The sequence below is a fragment of the Rhagoletis zephyria genome, unplaced genomic scaffold (genome assembly GCF_001687245.7).
Source record: "Rhagoletis zephyria isolate East Lansing unplaced genomic scaffold, Rhagoletis_zephyria_1.1 Rzeph_scaffold_07127, whole genome shotgun sequence".
Classification (NCBI taxonomy): Eukaryota; Metazoa; Arthropoda; class Insecta; order Diptera; family Tephritidae; genus Rhagoletis; species Rhagoletis zephyria.
Genome location: NW_016164210.1, coordinates 1 through 17946, shown reverse-complemented (window position 1 = coordinate 17946; position 17946 = coordinate 1). Strand labels below are relative to the sequence as shown.

General features: G+C 38.7%; 1 protein-coding gene across 1 annotated transcript; it reads left to right on the top strand.

The window, feature by feature from the left end:
* Positions 1-9228: 9228 nt before the first annotated feature.
* On the top strand, positions 9229-17942 carry LOC108373901 (transmembrane protein 94-like; the record flags this gene model as incomplete). Its single annotated transcript, XM_017629836.1, has 6 exons — positions 9229-9590; positions 9770-10403; positions 10621-11347; positions 11417-11576; positions 17642-17738; positions 17811-17942. Coding segments are annotated over exons 1-6 (1923 nt in total), but the record flags the coding sequence as incomplete, so codon positions are not given.
* Positions 17943-17946: the final 4 nt, after the last annotated feature.

The following is a 17946-nucleotide window of genomic DNA, read 5'->3' as shown; positions in this document are numbered from 1 at the left end:
ATCCAAAATAACTGTTATTTGCAGATTGTTTAGTTAAAAATCAAAAATAATTGTTATTTTGGATTTATAAATTAAAAATCAGAAATATCTATTATTTAACGATTAATTAAATAAAAATTAAAAAAATTTAAGGAGCGATTTTTATAATAAAAGTTGTAACTGTTACGGTCTCTGATGACAAGATTACCAAAGGCGACTGCTACTAATATTTAAGTTTTAAGTTTTGTTTTTTACATGTATACATATCGTTACCTTAATATAGGAATGCCCTAACTCATTTAGTCGTAGAAAAGCAAAAAAGCCGTAACTAACTAATTTTTTTTATTGCTTAAAATGATGTTCGGACTTATAATTCGATGAAATGCATCATAATAAATCAAAAAGGGAATTTTGGGTATTCACTTAGTTACGGCTTTGTGTATTTCAGCGACGATGTTAGACAGGCTCTTTCTATATTAAGGTAACGATATGGAAGTTTTGTTTGTCTTTTGTATGTATACATTGTTAAAAGTTTACTACTTTTGTAATATATGTATATATATAGAAAATGGCCTATGTGTAGCATATTTTTTTTTAATGTTCTTTGTTGTTCTTTTTAATAAAGATTTTCACCTCCGCGGAAGCTAAGGAAATTTAGTGAAACGTTGGTCATGAATTGAAGAAAATTTTGTTTTACATTCACTTAAGCACATTAGATCCACGAAGCCTATACAAAAACCAATATTTTATAATAATACATAATAAAAACTTTTATGCAAAAAATCAAGAAACGCAATATCTGTGTGAATTGTGAAAGTTTTTGGTCAATATCCTAGGCTCGCCCAAGTCCATCAAAGTTCAAGTACTATAAAAAGTTTTTTCTTAGCTAACTTCGATTCTCTACAAAAAAGGTCCATATACCAATAGGTCCATATTATGTAGGACTAATACTTTAGAAGATTATTGCAATTTTAGTAAAAAAATGTATTAATTTATTTATTAATTTTGTATTTTTTGGCCATATTGAACTTTGATGGACTTGGGCGAGTCTAAGATATTGACCAAAAATTGTCATATTTCACACAGATTGTTTTTAGAGCATAGTGAACCATATTTTTGCTATTACCAATCAAAATTCTAAAAAAAAGTACTACTACAATATGCCTATCCCTGGTCTAAACAATGGATACTGTTCCGGTTTGAAATAAACTCATGGTCAACCCCATAAATTGTTTGGTTGCTCAGGTTCTGTTATTAGAAAATTTTGCTGACTATGTAAACGTAGGCAGCTGTAGCGTGTAGTCTTTCGAAAAACCTACTTCTTGGGGAAATATTGCCCGTAAATCCCTCAGTAAGATACCGAAAACAAGATTTTGTTTGTTAGTTTTATCGTTGGGAGAGTCTGCCATTACTTTTTTTTGCAGGTTTTCGTAGAACCAGTACAAGATCTGTCTTAGTTTACAAATCTTGCCGGGACTTCGCTTAGAGCTTTTAAGCGTAGACTGAGTGGGTTGTATTTTTCTTGAACTCTAACGGCAAATCATTGACAGTATTTATTATTGTTTTTTTTTAGATTGGCGCTTACACATACTTTTTAGTGTTGGTCGAGTTTATCCTCCGATTTTTGGCATGCGCCTTTATGTTGTCACACAAAGGGGATTATTAAATATAAATAAAATAGTATCTATTCGTTACTCTTATTAAATATAAAAATGAGTTTATTTTATGAATTTACTTTATCTACTCCCTTCTAACCACGTAATCTATATACATATGTAAGTACATATTCTATGAACCGTTAGATTTTGTCTGTCGCTTAGAGTGTTTACATAGTCTCGTGTGGATAAATCCGTTTTCAAATACATATGTACATATCAGCAAAGGGATAATTTCATTATAGTACTTTAAGCTCCGTAAGGACATTCGCTGTTGAGCATATACTATGTACATATATGTATGTAAGTATGTATGTTTTTACAATTTCTATCCCGGAATCTATAAGATTTTTTTGAGCCAAAAATACTCGGAGTGAGCAAAAAATTCTGAGCTAAAGGAACTAATAAACTATAAAAATGTGTCTCTTTCTCTCTCTCTCCTGTTTCCCTGAGATCAAGCGTATTAATACTCGTATTAAGTTTAGGTATGTACATAAATATATCCTTATCGCGCCCATTTGTTTGTTTACGTTTACTCTCGGCATTGGTACACCGACAATGCATTCTTGCGCAATAGCCGGCGAATTCGCCCTAAAGGTGAGTTCTCAAAAGAAACAATTGTGTCGAGTTTCCTGAGAGCAGGAAATGCAGTTAACTTTGACTCTGGAGAAAAATAGCAGTTGTTTATATGTCCAACACTCTCGCTCTCTCTCTCTCTCTATCTCTGTTTGGCATAGTATATGCTGTGCCTCCCGGTTAGCGGCAGCTCATATGCGTATGTATAGTATCCTGTGGCTTTCTCTCAGCATTACTATCGTTCACCGCCATCGACTACCGTTGATGACGACAACGACGACGACGACGCCAACAACGGTAACGACAACAGCCACTGGTTATCCTGTTATATATTCATGTGGTTGCCATATCAGTCAGCAAGCAAGTGTTCTTATAAAGTATATTGATTAAAAATCCTTTTTTTTAAGTTTGTCACAACAACAACCACATCGAATTCGTGTGCAACGCGTATAACTGCGGTTATTGCTGTTCCTGTTTCAGTGTCTCTTCCTATTGTGTCCTGCGCGAGGGTCGGGTCGCCACTCTCATACACACAAACACACACAAAACACATCTTACGTCTGCCTACGTACGAGTAGTTATATCAATAAGGACGTGCTTGCGTCTGACAAGGATATGACTCTCGTAAAATGCAACGGACGTCGCGACGCACAGTGGTCAATAAATGGGATTTAATGTTCATAATTCACTGGAGCCTTCATTTCTCAACCGATTTGATTAATTATTATTTTTAAATGAAAGCTAATAAAATTTGCAAGAGACTAGTTGAGCCCAATTTTCGAATTTTTATTTGTTTATTGACGGTCGCTGGGCAAATGCAGATTGCCATGGCGCACACAAGTTGTGAGTTTGAGGGGGTTGGCTGCTTGCCTACAAGATGTCGGCAACGACTGCGGCAGTCGCGCTAGTATTGTGTTTGGTGGACAAAGCTTGTCGTGTTCTGAGCGGGGTGGTGACGAACGAACACGGCCTGTGCGGGATGGTGGAACGTTTGCTGGTTGAGTAATTGCAAGTAGATTTGTGGGTGTAGGTGTGTTTGTGTGTGCGCGCGCGCTGTTCGTATGGATGCTGTTAGGGTGAGCTCTGCCACAGCCACTGTCTATAGATTTAACCATTGGTGCACACAAAAACAAAAACACATACAATTATCCGCAGAGGTACATACAAACATCCCGTTGCAATGCACAAATATTAGAAAATATCCCACAGACACAAGCAGACAGGGAGTGACTCAAAGTTGTTACGATTTAATTAAGAAAAAAGTGCAATTAAAGAGTTTTTGCAGCACTGCAAATACTTAAGAATGAACTTTAAACTTGATTTTGTAGCTCCCGAAAGCTTTTGAAGTACACAAAAACTGTGTAGCTGGAAAAATTTATTTTTCAGCTATTAAATTCAATTTTTTACACTTAACAATAAGTGTTTATGTATTCACTTATGTGTGTATATTAAACTATCATCAAATATCTTTTTCATCATTTAATTTTTTTACTCTTTGCTATACATATTTTAAGTTGCTTCACTAAATTTTTGCACAATTTTTTATCGAAAAGTCTTCATTTTCAACATTTTCGTATATTTTCTTCAATCACTTCAGTTTCTTTTATTTAATATTTAATTTTGATTTTGAACTTTGCGTTCGTAAAACTTTTATGGATACATAATTTTCGCCCTCAAATGCACTTAGGGCGACTACAGCCAGCAGAAACTATGTACTATAATCGCATAAGTATAGCTACTTGAAAAATCATTCGCAGCATTTTCCATATCTAGACTCACTTTTCAGCAATTCGCAAACAGTTTTTTCACACTCATTAATCACACATTTTATAATTGATTTCATTTCATTTACATTTAATTACTTTTTTATTTAGTATTAATTCAATTAAATTTTCCCAAAATTCACTTTGCTTTGTATCCGACGGTCGATTTCAAACGGCAGCCGAAACGCATGAACCACACATTCTGAGCTTCGAACCTAGTATGAAATTTTTTTTCTTTTAACCCGGTCACACCCTCTATTGCTGGGTATACGAGTACGAGCTCTCAAATATGCAAAAGTACATATTCGCAGATTGTATGTACAATTTGTGGGAAAAATAAATATACCGAACAGGATTCAGGATTCAAGTACACTGCTAAAATGGGAATAGAGAGTACCTACGAGAGAGAGAGAGAGAGAGCGTGAAAGTTAGTGCGCATTTTCGTTGTGATTGCCCTGTGAGATTTCAATAATTTATGCCTTTATCGCTTTGTTTTGTATGCTTGGCAAGTATCCTGATTTTTTAGAACAACAACAGTTATGTTCTTGTTACAAGGTATGTGGTGTTGTAATCAAAAGCTCAGGCGCTCTTGTTGTAGATGTGTGAATTCGCCGTATTATTTTATGTATGTACATTTGTATGTCATAAAATAATTATCCTACTCTTTGCACATACACACATACACAAATATATTCACATCGTTAACCGATGACAGGAAGGAAACTTAGCCAATGCCGGAAGTACATATGCATTACCCTATCAAAGCAGCTCTTTGTAGTATAAATATGTATGTACTATAGTAGCCACTTGTGTTGACCTGAAAAGTGGAGTAATTTAGAGTTGCTAATGCTCAAAGATTTCAATAAACGAGCAGTGTAAATTAGGATTTTAATGAATAGAGCGGCTCAACAAGGTCCTCAAGTTGCTATCCGGCAACATCTGGAACAAAGACAACGAAACGTTGCTGGCAACATACAAGGCAATTGGTTGGCCGCCGTGGTTGCCGCGGACTAGAAGGACGCAGTGAACGAAGCTGCAGACCTAACAAAACACGGTACTCCGGTCAGCGACCTAATGCCTTCTGATGTCGCCACAACATCATCTACACGACGAGGCTCAAATGTGCTGCAAGCAATTCCTAGTAGGGTGTCACCGACCGTGAGCACCCAAGGCGCGTCATAAGGCATCTATACGAACTGGCGGACTAAGTCCAGAGGTTCATAAAGCAACCTCGATCTACATTGACTCTCGACCTGTGAATGCTGGTTTGGTAACACAACCACCTGACGTGGACGAGAAAGAGCTTTGTCTGCCTCGGGAGACTCGGACTACAATAGCCCAACTTCGCTCTGGCTACTGCAGCAGTTTAAACTCGTACCTGTGCAGATTAGATGCAGATGTGTCCAATAAGTGCCTGGCATGCGGAGGGACACAACACGACTGGAAGCATGCCCACTAAACCCTACTCAGTTAATGCCTCTGTCCCTATGGACAAACACCATAAAAGCTGGACGCTTCCCGGGCCTCCCGTTATTTGCGGTTGACGACAAAGATTGAGAGACTATCCCCGGAGGAATGAAATTTGTATGAGAAACACCAATGGAAGCTCCTCTTTTATTGTTGAAAGCCGATCTTTAAGTCGACAGGTGTTCGTGGCCTCAAATAAAAACTCTCTCTTAGCAAGTTTAGCATAGAGAGAACTGGAAGAGAAGTTATAAAGTAGTGATTAAACCTGGCGTAATTCTGAATTCAGAATATTGCTTCTTAAGGTGGATTTAACATCGGTAACCTAGAACAGAGTGAAAAATCCTAAAGAAGTTAAGGTGTTGTAAATCCGTTTGTTTTAATTAAGTGTTTTTATTTTTGTTTTCATTGTGCAACTAAGCTTAGTTAGATTCGGGAACGGAAAGGTGGAGATGTTGGGATCGTCAAACGTGCCAGCATCATTTCCAAGAGATGGCATAGGAAAACTGTCGTATTTGAAATGAATATAAAATAGAATTATGCCACAAATCAAACTGGAACATCTCTTCCTTCGAGGGGCTCATCCAGGCTGGCATCCTGTATTATTATACAGGCGGCTGTTTTCGATTCCTGAGAGCTCAGTATTAGTTAAGAAGTGCGAGCTAAGATACTTCCATCTTAGCCTCGCGAAGGTTGGACAGTCTAAAAGAAAGTGTGGAGACGATTCCACCTCATATTCCTCTTGCCAGCTGATACAAAAGGGATCAGTTGAAATTACCGCGTGAATAGGAAGTGCACAATAGCCTGTCAGAACCCCATCACTAGCCCTTCAGAGCTAACATGTTTTTCGGCACCTTTAACCCTCTAGTAGGCAGAACCGCCTCCAGACGGTCGTGAACTAAACACCTTTTTAGTGCATCTATAAAAATTTTTTTGTATATTCGTAAGCCACGATCTTTAGATAAAAATCGTACCCTTACGGCGAAGTAACTTTTAATCCGTTATGTCAATCCGTTTTATTTTAATCGGCAGTTGAATTACAGATTTTGAAAACACGGTTAAAATTAATTATTTCTTGCTATTTAGTAATTTCGTAATTAAAGAAATTTTTTCTTTTTTCAAATTTTTTGATATAAAAAAATTCGGTGGATTTCGTTGTTAAAAGCACCGTATTTTAATATAAGTTTTATAATTATGTCACCATTCGAAATGGTGCACACAGACCGTCTACAGACCGGCTTGCCGACATATAAAACCCCAGTTTTGCATTTTTGACCGTCTGCAGACGGCATTGCCGGTTCGTAGGTCAACATTGTGTAAGAGAAAGCTGAAAATATGTGTCGGTATATCGGCGAACCCGTCTCCAGACGGTCTTGGGTTTTCTCCCCTGTAGGAAAAAGTTACTGTCACAGATCGAAATGGACATCAGTTTTGAATTTCTCGTGCTAAAATCACTCATACCTGAATTTTTCAACTCATAAAAAAATTGGCCTACTAGAGGGTTAAGGGGTAACGATGGTACATTCGTACCTTGCGGTGCTAAAGTATGTTAAACTGCCTTATAAAAACAAGTTATGTCGCAGAGAAACGTCTTCTTTCTTTTTTTTTGTCACAAAAAGATCATCGCTTTCTTTTTTCCATTTTGTTAAATATTTAGTAGAGTATGCAATTTCATTATCGCGAGTACGAAGTATGCGTGTTAGTCTAGCGCTCGCCGAGAGAGAAAAAGGCCCAACCATCCAAGAGTTTACCACAGGAGGGCAGAGGCGTCCCTAGTTGATCCTTATCTGGAGATAACGTTTAAGTGTGCCTATCAAACTCCAGGTCATAAGCCACGCAGTTTCCGGCGATGTCACTGTGACCCGACACCTAAACAAGCCTTATTAAGAAGTGCCCCGACGCGATTGATAGAGAAGGCAGACATGCCTTTACCGATTTTCAGCGCACCATCACACCCTTTAGCAGTGAGTCTATCGCTTCCTTGATGGCAGCTATTTCCACCTGAAAGACACTGCAAGCCTGAACACAGTTCTGGTGGAGAGTTTCCGGCAGAATAAACCTCCACCAACCCTATCCCTAAGTTTTGATCCGTCCGTGAAGACACTCCAGGGGAGAGATGTTACCTTTAACCGATAGCTCCGCTACAGCAGTAAAAGGCAACCGACGCCTTTCTTACCCCTATCCTCAGTATTAGGTTTCTACGACATCTTTCTATCCAGGATCAACCCTAAGTACTTGAGAGCCGCAGACGAACACCCCCACTCGAGGTAAGGGCCGCAACGCATATCTTGCACTTCCTGGTAAACAATGCCAGTTTCGTCTTGCTGGGATTTGGGTCTATCAGTCTCTCTAGCGTTTCTAGCAAAAACGAAGACATATTAATAGGCCTAAAACCCTAGGGGAAGCATGAGGGCCTTTTCCGGCCTTCGGAATGAACGCAACACTGATCACCTCCAAGCCTTGGGAATGTACCAGGTCCTAACACAATTCATATAAATAGGAGCCAACCAATTGCCTGACACCTGAAGAGCCCTTTGCAGCTGCGTAGTTATGATGCCGTCGGTTCCCGGCGACTTGAAGGGATTGAACGAATTTATCGACCAGGCCATGTGACGATAGTCCAGAAGATCGGAGTAGTTCAGAACCTGAAGTACAAAATATTGCAAAGAATACTTTTGACTGTACTGCGAAGTACGAAGTACTGTACTTCCGAAAGAAGTACGGTTGGTCACATTAAGCATGGGTACCAGGTTAAGAAACATGGAATATATTCGATATTCTTTGTACCAGGCCAAAATAGAATAGAGGAAAATGATGTAGAAGATTGTCTTGCAAGGGAGGCAGTAAATTGTACACCAACTGACCCGGAGCCCTTCCTAATACTAACACCCGATTTACATGATTCAAGTACTTGAAAGCAATTCTTGCTCATTCTCTTTTGTGGTTTCTATTTGCTTTTACACGTTTCAATTCTGTTGAATTCAAGTTTTTGGTTCTTTAAATGGGAAGCAACGAAAATGCCAAAAGCAATGCAAGAAAGTTGAAACGACTTGACGGTACAGACACATGTCTACTCGTCCCTTTTCTTCTCACCCCCTCTCTTCCACATGCGAGCAGAATTGAATTCAATACTTGAACTGTGTAAAAGTAGTCTTAGGAAGAGCTCAGAAAAAAGAGGAACACACTGAGTGAACTTAATTAGCGAAGCTCAAGCACAGAGTTTTTTGAATGGTTATAATATGAAGAGATTCCGACAACCAATCAGCCTTCCAAAAGAGAAACTTAGATTATTGATAGGTATAGGTATTGGAAATGGATTTAGTACGGGAATAGAACCGTAAAGTATGGCAGAAGAACCGGTTTTCGGGTTTCAGATGGTTTTCACATTTGCGCGAGAGCCGGTTTTACGTTCGGAAAGGCCTCGAGTTATTGATATGCTATGAGTTTTGTCAGAGGCATTGGAATAGGGCGGTAACTGACGCTATTTTATTTAGGTGCGGTGAAATAGCTAGCTATGTACAGGTACAGGAACAGATGTGAGACTTTTTTCTGCGTCAAAATTACATTCTACGTTCTACGTTTGAAAACTCACAATGAAAACCATTTTTCTAAAATTTTACCATAATGTACTACGGCAACTCTGCGGTATTTGTCCTCTACTTCCGGTAGTGAAATTCCTATGATTTCCGGTAGTGCATTCCAATGATTTCCGGTAGGGCATTCCAGAAAAATTCCAGCGAGTTTGACAGCTGACAGTTTTTTGACGTTTGTTATTTTTGTTTGTTGACTTTTTGATTTTATTCTCATCCGCGAATTTTAGCAATTTATTTGTGTTTGGAGTAAATCGCCGAAAAATGCAATTAAAGTAGAATTTGTGACCGATAAAAAGGACAAAGACCAAAGCAAAATAAACAAAAATTGGAATTCCAGTTTGCAGCAGTTCTCAATGTAAACTCTAGGCCAAACCCACTCTATCAACGATGTCTGTGAAGTCACAACGAAAGGCCGTATCTACAAACGCAAATGCGTTAGGTGAAGGAGCTTCCCGGGAAAACCCCAATTATGGCCTAACCACGAGAGTTGCACTAGCTCGTCTGCATGATGATATAGAAAAGTTGTTGCGTGAACATGAAGCCACCTATGCCAAGGAGAGGTAAGTGTACAAGGGGTATACTATATGCATATATACACACATGCTATACGCGCGTGTGTTTAGTCTAGTCAAGATTTATTTATGTATATATGTGTGTGCATATTGTTTGCCTGTTAGCATACTTAATTATTAATAATATTTGGATTGCTTCCAAAATTTCTTGTTGTTGTTCATTGCAGCTTCTATCGCAAACTGCGTTCGGCATTCGTCAAACCCAGCGACACACCACTAGGATGGCCTGCAATCACAGCCACTCTATTCACTATGATTGCGCTACTTATCGCCGACGCATATCTGGCTGCGATCTGTGTTGCGGCTATCTTATCATTGGATTTGTGCGTGGTGGTGCGCGAGAACAATTTACGTCGTACCGAAATCTACCGCAAGACACGCCAGGCACTCGCCGATATAAGACTCGCTGAACGTGATCTATGCGGCGAGTGGCAACCATGCAATTATCCGCATATTTGTTGTCCAATTTCGCCTTGCGTGTCGCTGCAGTGGACATATCGCGATGGTAATATTGTAAATCTGCCGTGGGCCCTACTTGTACGGGGCGATCACATCGTGCTACGGCCGGGACATATAACACCCGGCCCATGTGCGGAGGTGAATGGCAAGCGCACATTTGAAATGCATGAAATCTATGGTCCAACACAAGTTAATGATCCTCCAGTGCGCCCATTGGCGCGAGCACCATTGCCTGATTTAGTATGTAGCTTGCAGACCACGCCCTTCCTGGATAACTTACGTGTTATTTTAGAGAACTCTTTGAAACGACCATCAACAATTTACAATCAGCAGCGTTATTTGGTGGGTAAATGTGATATTAGATAAAATCAATTTAATCAATCAATCAATCAAGATTAATCAATTTATGATCTGGACTTACTTAGTTAAAGCAGAAGCATTTTCTACTTATGGAAAAGAAAATAACAAAGATCGCCGAAGTTTTCGATCTCGAATTGATCAGATTTATAATGTTATTCTCTTAACAAATCTATATTTGATTTCTCTTTATTATATGCAGCTGGTGACGAAGTACATCCAACAATGGGGATTCATATGTGCCCTATGTCTGACACTTTTCGCCGGTCTATTGCGCATAAATGGTTTAAGCAGTTCGCCTAGTGCGGGTAGGCATCCCGATGAGCAACATTACTGGAAATACGTTTTCCTAGAGACACCCGCAGCCGCCGTGATACCACTACTTCCACTCATCTTCCCCATCATGTGGATATCAATGAATTTGTGGGGAGTCGCAAGATTGCAGTGCTTTCTCAGAATACCACAAGTTCTTATCACCAAAGACTCCGAAAAATCATTCGAAGAAGATTTGGACAGTCCAACCTTTGACTATGATAATATTTCGCTGCTACGTTCAAATGTCTTCCGCAATTGGTGGCAACTATGGAATGGTGAAAGTGAGTTACTACCTCGCTCATCGAATTTAGTTCAGGTTTTGGGTTCCATCACGGCACTCTGTTGTATAGACAAGAAAGGCATACTTTCATGGCCAAATCCGACAGCCGAGAAGGTTTTCTTCTTACATGAAACGGAAGATGAGCGCTTGGATGAGCGAAGTACTAGTTGTTCAACACTGAACACGGAGAGCAACCGAACAAGTCAGGCAGAAAGTAAGGATGGTGGCATTGTAGCCGAAGTGCTTGATCTTACACACGATCAGCACTGTCCTTTCCGTTTGGAATTTGACGATCATGAATGGAAAGCGCATATTAAATCGCTTAAGCCCTTAGGTGAATACAAATTTCTAAGAATAGTCAAATCCACAAGACTTTATTTATGAAATTAAATGTAATTTTCAGGTCTCGCCATACTACTGAACACCTGTTCACCATTGACACATGCACATTACGCGCAATTCTGTGGGCATGTGACCGCTGTGGCGATGCTGGATAAAGATTTAGTGCCTGTCACAAATCGGTATGCCATCGTTGACTCCAGTTTGACTAGCTTTTTGCATGGGTACGTAGTTCATTTTCGAAGCTTGCCCCTTTCTTTTGGTTGAATATGTAATTGGTTTTACTTTTCAACAATATTTATCTACAAATGTAAATGATTTATCTTCTATACTCTTTTCTGTATCCAAATTTTTGTTCCAATACAACTAGGTTTTTGTATTTTGCACAAATATTAAGCGAGAAATTTAGATTACCCGTTGTATACCAATCAAGAAATTTAAGTCATGCAAATTCCAAATTATTCAAAACAAAAAAGTATTTTTTTAAATGCACATTTTAATAAGGCTATCTAAACAGAAATCGTGCTACGTACGCCTTTACAAAGCATAAAAAAACGGATTGATGCGCTAAATGATTTTGAAATAGCGACATTTGTTGAAATTCCTGTAAGATGCGAAGCTATTTTCTACAGCACTACACTGACGCACTTTCCCAAAAAACAACAACAAATAAATCGATTACCGAAAATGTTGGTTTTCAATAATGCCGCTTTTAAAGTTTTGTATTACACGTAGTTGAAATATAAATTTTCTATATTTTACCTTGCTTTTATTAACGAAAAAACTTGTGTACTCATTCAAAAGGCTATGCTGAAGCCTTAAATACTAAAATAAGACTACTGGTTTAATTGCACTAAATATAACATCATTTTCCTCTTACTTACTTAATCATATTTGCTTTTAGAAGTTTTTGTTTTAGAGCTTACAGCATGTAAATTTTTCAAAATTATAAAATTGCACAGTTTATGTTGTCCTAACATGTTGTAACACCTAATTGGCGTAAATAATTGCATTAATCATTTTAACATTTTGTGTGTTTTACTCAATTTTATGTTTAATTATAAATATCTCGTAGTTTCATTTCTATCAATTTCGATACTACATACTTTTTTCAAATATTTAATTGTGTTACTGAAGTTTGCTCTTTTATGTAATTTTGCTGAGTTTCGGCATCAGTATCTGAATGAAAGAGTTTTTCCCGAAATATAAAATTACACACGTAAATTTGTTGAACAGTTTGGCAGCTAGGAGAAAACGTTTATATTAAAATATATTTAAATTTTAATCAAATTATAAGGATTAATATAAATCAGGTTACAGCTAAAACAAAAATAACCGATTCATACAAATTAGTAAAATAAGTTAAAAGTCCTTCGTATGTTTAAAAAATTGAGCACGATTATTAAAAATCTATTTTTAACATTCTAAAACTCACCGAATCGTTTGTGAAAATGTTCCACTACTGAGACACATCCTTTGCTTTCCCATCGAGACTAAATTTAGTTTACTAATTCGATTTCCGAACACTCTTTGTTTCCAATTAAGTAGGGAGAGGATACTTGGGCGTCTACTTAACAGTTAATATATACTTCTTATATCTACCTAGACCAATTTATTTTTGTCTCTTTCTTTATGCTGGCAAATGCTGCACTGCACCAAGCTATCTATTGCGGCCATTCCGAGCTCAAAATTGAGTTCAACGTCACACTAAATTTTGCTGCGTTCCCTAATTAGAAAATCGCGCCGCGCCATTGCGTCTAAAGGCAGCTCCTTTTCTGCCTAATGGTGGCTTTGGCAGGTTTCAAGCCGCATTGATATGATCCAGTTAGTTGGTTCATGAACGTTTCAGTCTTTCGTGCAGAATGAATGTTTGAATGCCGTTCTGGGCACACAACCACCTGACCTGTAAAGGAAAAAACTTTGTCTGCCTCGGGAGACCCGCACCACAATAGCCCAACTTCGCTCTGGCTATTGCAGTAGGATAAACTCATGCCTGAGCAGAATAAACGAGGATGTGCCCAACCAATGCCCGGCATGCGGAGAGTCGCCACATAGCTCACGGCAACTCTTCGCATGCCCCAAAAGCTCCACTCAGCTAACGTCCCTGTCCCTATGGACAGATCCCATCGAGGCTGCACGCTTCCTGGGTCTTCCGCTTCCATTGAGGGACTAACCTATCTGGTCGGGGTTGTTGTAGCCGCATCTTTAATTCATAAAAATCATACTTCTTTAAGGTGTAAATACATACATTATTTAAGGTTCATATCAAATATGTTTTATTAAAAAATTGGAAAATGAATATTTATGTAAATTCGTTTATAATGTTAAAAATATAAAATTACACATTAGAGTGGTCCAAAATAATAAAGTCGGAATTTTAATGCCGCCACCCCCTAGGATTGTTCTGAACCGAAAATAAATATACCCCTATTTTTTTATTTTGATATCAAAAAATATTTAGGGAGTGCTCACAACGCTCAAAATTTTCCATGTATTTTATATGGGGAAAAAAACAAATTTTCGTAAAAATGGTATAAAACTCTTGAAAATCAATATTTTTCAATCGTAAAACTGTGGTTCTCTTCAGGAGACTTCAAATATTAATATCCAATTGTTTATTTAACAATTTTTTATGATTAAAGATTTTTTAATGGTCCCCCATTGCATTTTCTAGGACCTATAAAATATAGTTACCATGAAAAAATTGTTAAAGAAACAATTGGGTATTATTACCGAGAATCTCCTGAAGATAAGCAAAGTTATCCGATCGAAAAATATTGATTTTCAAGAATTCTACACTATTTCTACGAAAAGTTGTTTTTCCCCCATATAAAATACATTGAAAACATTGAGCGCTTTGAGCACACCTAATTTTTTTTTTTAAATAAAAAAACAGGGGTATATTTTTTTTGGTATAGAACACTCCTAGGGGCTGGCGGCATTAAAAATGCGACCTTATTTTTTTACATGCATTTTTGGACCACTTTATTACACATAAGCGTAAATTGTAAACAGAAGAAAAACCACTTCTAGAAGGCATGCTGGGAAGCACTTTGTTCAACCCTTCTTGGGTAGGTCTTTTAGAATGGCTTCACTTAAGAAGGCCTACCTAAATTATCTCTGGATTAACCACTCTTCCTTGCAATAGTATTTCATCAGGTGTAATTTTTTTGATCCTCCAGCTAGAAAAATTTTGTCCACCTAATCACACTATCGCTGCATGTTTTCTTGGCCACGTACATAAGTGCTGTCGAGATGTCATCAGCAATATAGAACAATTATCTCCACCGCACTCAGGACAGCGACAGGATGCCTTCTGATGTCGCCCGAACACCATCTTCACGGCGAGGCGCAAATGCTCCCCGTAAAGGAGCACAATATAATGCTCTGCAAGCAGTTCCTGATCGGGAGCCACAGAAGTGGCCACCCAAACAGACAGCTGCTTGCAGAGGAGCCCTCGCCTAGGCACGTCAGGAGGCATCTATATGAACTGACGGACGAAGTCCAGAGGTTCATCAAGCAACCTCTGGACCCGACTGCCCTGAACGGCATTCGCAGGGAGTCAGTCTCGAGTTATGTAGACTCCAGACCTGTGAATGCCGTTCTAGGCATACCGCCCCCGTACACAGACGAGACGGAGCTTCATCTGCCTCGGGAGACGCGTACAACACTAGCACAACTTCGCTCCGGCTACTGCAGCAGGTTAAACTCCTACCTGAGTAGATTGAATGAGGATGTGCCGAATGAGTGTCCGGCATGCGGAGAGATCCCACAAGACTCGAAACATCTCTTCGCATGCCCGGAAAACCCGACAACCCTAACGGCCTTGTCCCTGTGGACCAACCCCACAGAAGCTGCACGCTTCCTAGGGTTGCCGTTAGTGGAACTTGACGACAACGACTGAGATACCAACCGTTCTGGGCGGGGTTGTTGTAGCCGCTACAACAACAACAGCAACAATTATCTCCAACACTTATCTCATTCGTCGCTACTTCTACTAGTAGCATCTTATAATTTTTGATCTCAAAAGCCGAAGCAGAAATTCGTACCTCTGAAATGGTCTTGTTCCCTTGTCTTTTTTTCAACGAAATTCTCTGTGGCAAAGCTTTTGCAATTACCCTATCTACTATTGCCTTAGTTGGTTCCTTGAGCGCTAAGCTGTTTAGTCATCTTCTCCATCCGACTCTTGCAGCTTTGGCCCTAAGACGCGCGCGGTTTCTCTTGAGGCTATGTCCGAATTGAGCCTACTTTATCTACCGGATCGTAGTTGGGGCAGCGTGACTCTTGTGTCACGTAGAGGTCCGATTTAAACGAGAGAATAAGGTGGAGGGCGTCTTACTTGCACAATGTCCGCGTCGACATTTTTGTGCCATCGACTTCCTCTATATCCACTTCAGCCTAACCTATTTCGTCTAGCTGGTGAATAAGGTTTAAATGTTTTACCCCTGAATGGCACCGATGACTTCCTGCTCCACAACTATATAGTTTGACACCCATTACTTCGTGATGATGTGTACTGTCGATGAGACGATGTTTCCATGGCTTGGTGGACTGTGTCGAAAACATTGGACGGGTCAAGAGAGCATAAAGGGCGCTTCTGATTGAGGTCGTTTGTTATTTGAGCGGTGATGGCGTTTAGAACGGTGTTGGTGAATTTTTCTGAACCCATGTCGATGTTAGACCAGACGTACATAAGTGATTTGTAAGTGAGGCGGGGGAGTAGTGCTTGGAATCACTTATCCATGGGGAGAGGAGCGTAGGGAGATGTCCGATCGCCCCTTTCAGGTGCAATTTATTAATGTTCGCGCTCGTTATGAACGTGACTAGCGAGCTGCATCATTTACTCTTCAGTCTGGTGGGTCTTGCTGGTCGTTACCCAGGTTTGAATGCCAGAGCGCGTGACATGCATTAATCTTGTACCTGAATCTCGTAGGCGAAAGAAAGAAAACCTCGTTTTCTAGCTCTTTTATTGTCTGATTATAGAAATTTCCAAACTGTCTTTAATACGGATTTCTTTTAAGTGTTATTTATTTTAGCTAACGTCGCTTGTATATGTAGTATATACTTGAAGTATTTTTTTTTTGTCATATGTTGTACAGTGAAACCTCGATATAACAAACCTTCATAAAACGATTTATTCAATATATGAAAATATTTTACTGTCCCCTGAANAAACCTTCTGAATTTATTGATGGTTAAAGTCCCGTTAGCAAGAACCTCAATGTAACGAACTGCGACTCAAAAGCCTCTACATAACGAATTCTGAATATATTGACGGTTCGAATCCGATTAGCAAAAGCATGTATATAACGAAGTCTTGAAGTCTGAATATGTTGACATTAAAGTCCCCGTTATAAAAAAAAACGAAACTACACTTAGCAAATTGTCAAAAATTTTGTTTTTGCAAAAAATAAAATTTTATTGCGGATTCCGGTAGAATACCCAATCGGTAAAAATATTTTTGTCTAAGACGACAAACCCCTAGAAATGGGTCTGGCAGTTTTAGGACTAAAGTTAACAAAATGAAGATTTTATTGTGGATTTGGACAGGTTTTCATTTTGCTCCATATTACCAACAGTGTTTGTTATGTTTTTCTAGACCACGCGGCTTCTAAAATAACGTTTTTTTCCAAAATTTTTCATTTTTCTTTGTATCGAAATTTTGATATTCTATAAATATAAGGAAACTATAGACATAACGAAGCATTTCAACCTCGTTATATTGAGGTTTCACTGCTCTTATATACCCCATATATACATACATATACATTATATCCTCATACATAATCCATTTGTGATCATAGCTTCGTATTACTACATTCATCGATTACCTAAATGTTTGTGTATTTGCAAATCTTTACAAAAATTTACATTTTACCTATTTTGTATTTTAGAAAATTACAGTCGTGTGCAAAATATTAAGATCACAAGAACGATTTCCCCCAACACACAGCTATTAAAGCGACAACTGTAATTTTAACAACTGCAACAATTTTATTTTAAATATTTTCACAATATTGTTTGTTCTGCTACCTCAAAGCCTGCCATCCGGATTTTGCCAGGTGGTCTTAATATTCTACACATGGCTGTATTTTTCATTTTTAAGCAATTTTCATTATAAAATCTCAATAGGCACATATGCTCACATAGTTCATGCATATTTACATGTTCCAATGCCTAATTTGACATCAGTGTTATACTTATCACCTCACATGCAAAGCAAACAAATTACTAAAATCAGTTAATAACATAAAACTTTAAACTTATGCAATTTCGAATTCACATGCAGACGTTGCCTCTGCGAATTGGCCAAACAAATCGGTTTTACCGATCATGCCACAGATCGTTTTGCACTCGAAGGCCAACTGGCTTCCTATAGACACTTGGTAAGTAGCAAATTGTCTATTTATGAAGTACTCGTATAAATTTCCTTTTTAACTCTGTTTCGTCCCTTGCAGCAACCGGAGGTGGTTCGTCGTGACATTCGTTTTGCGCGCCAACTTCAACTCTCATCCAAAGTCAAGGTACCCTTTCCGCATTCCTTGTCGGTGGTGATGCGCGAAACCCCCGGTGGCTATTTATCGCTCTTCACCC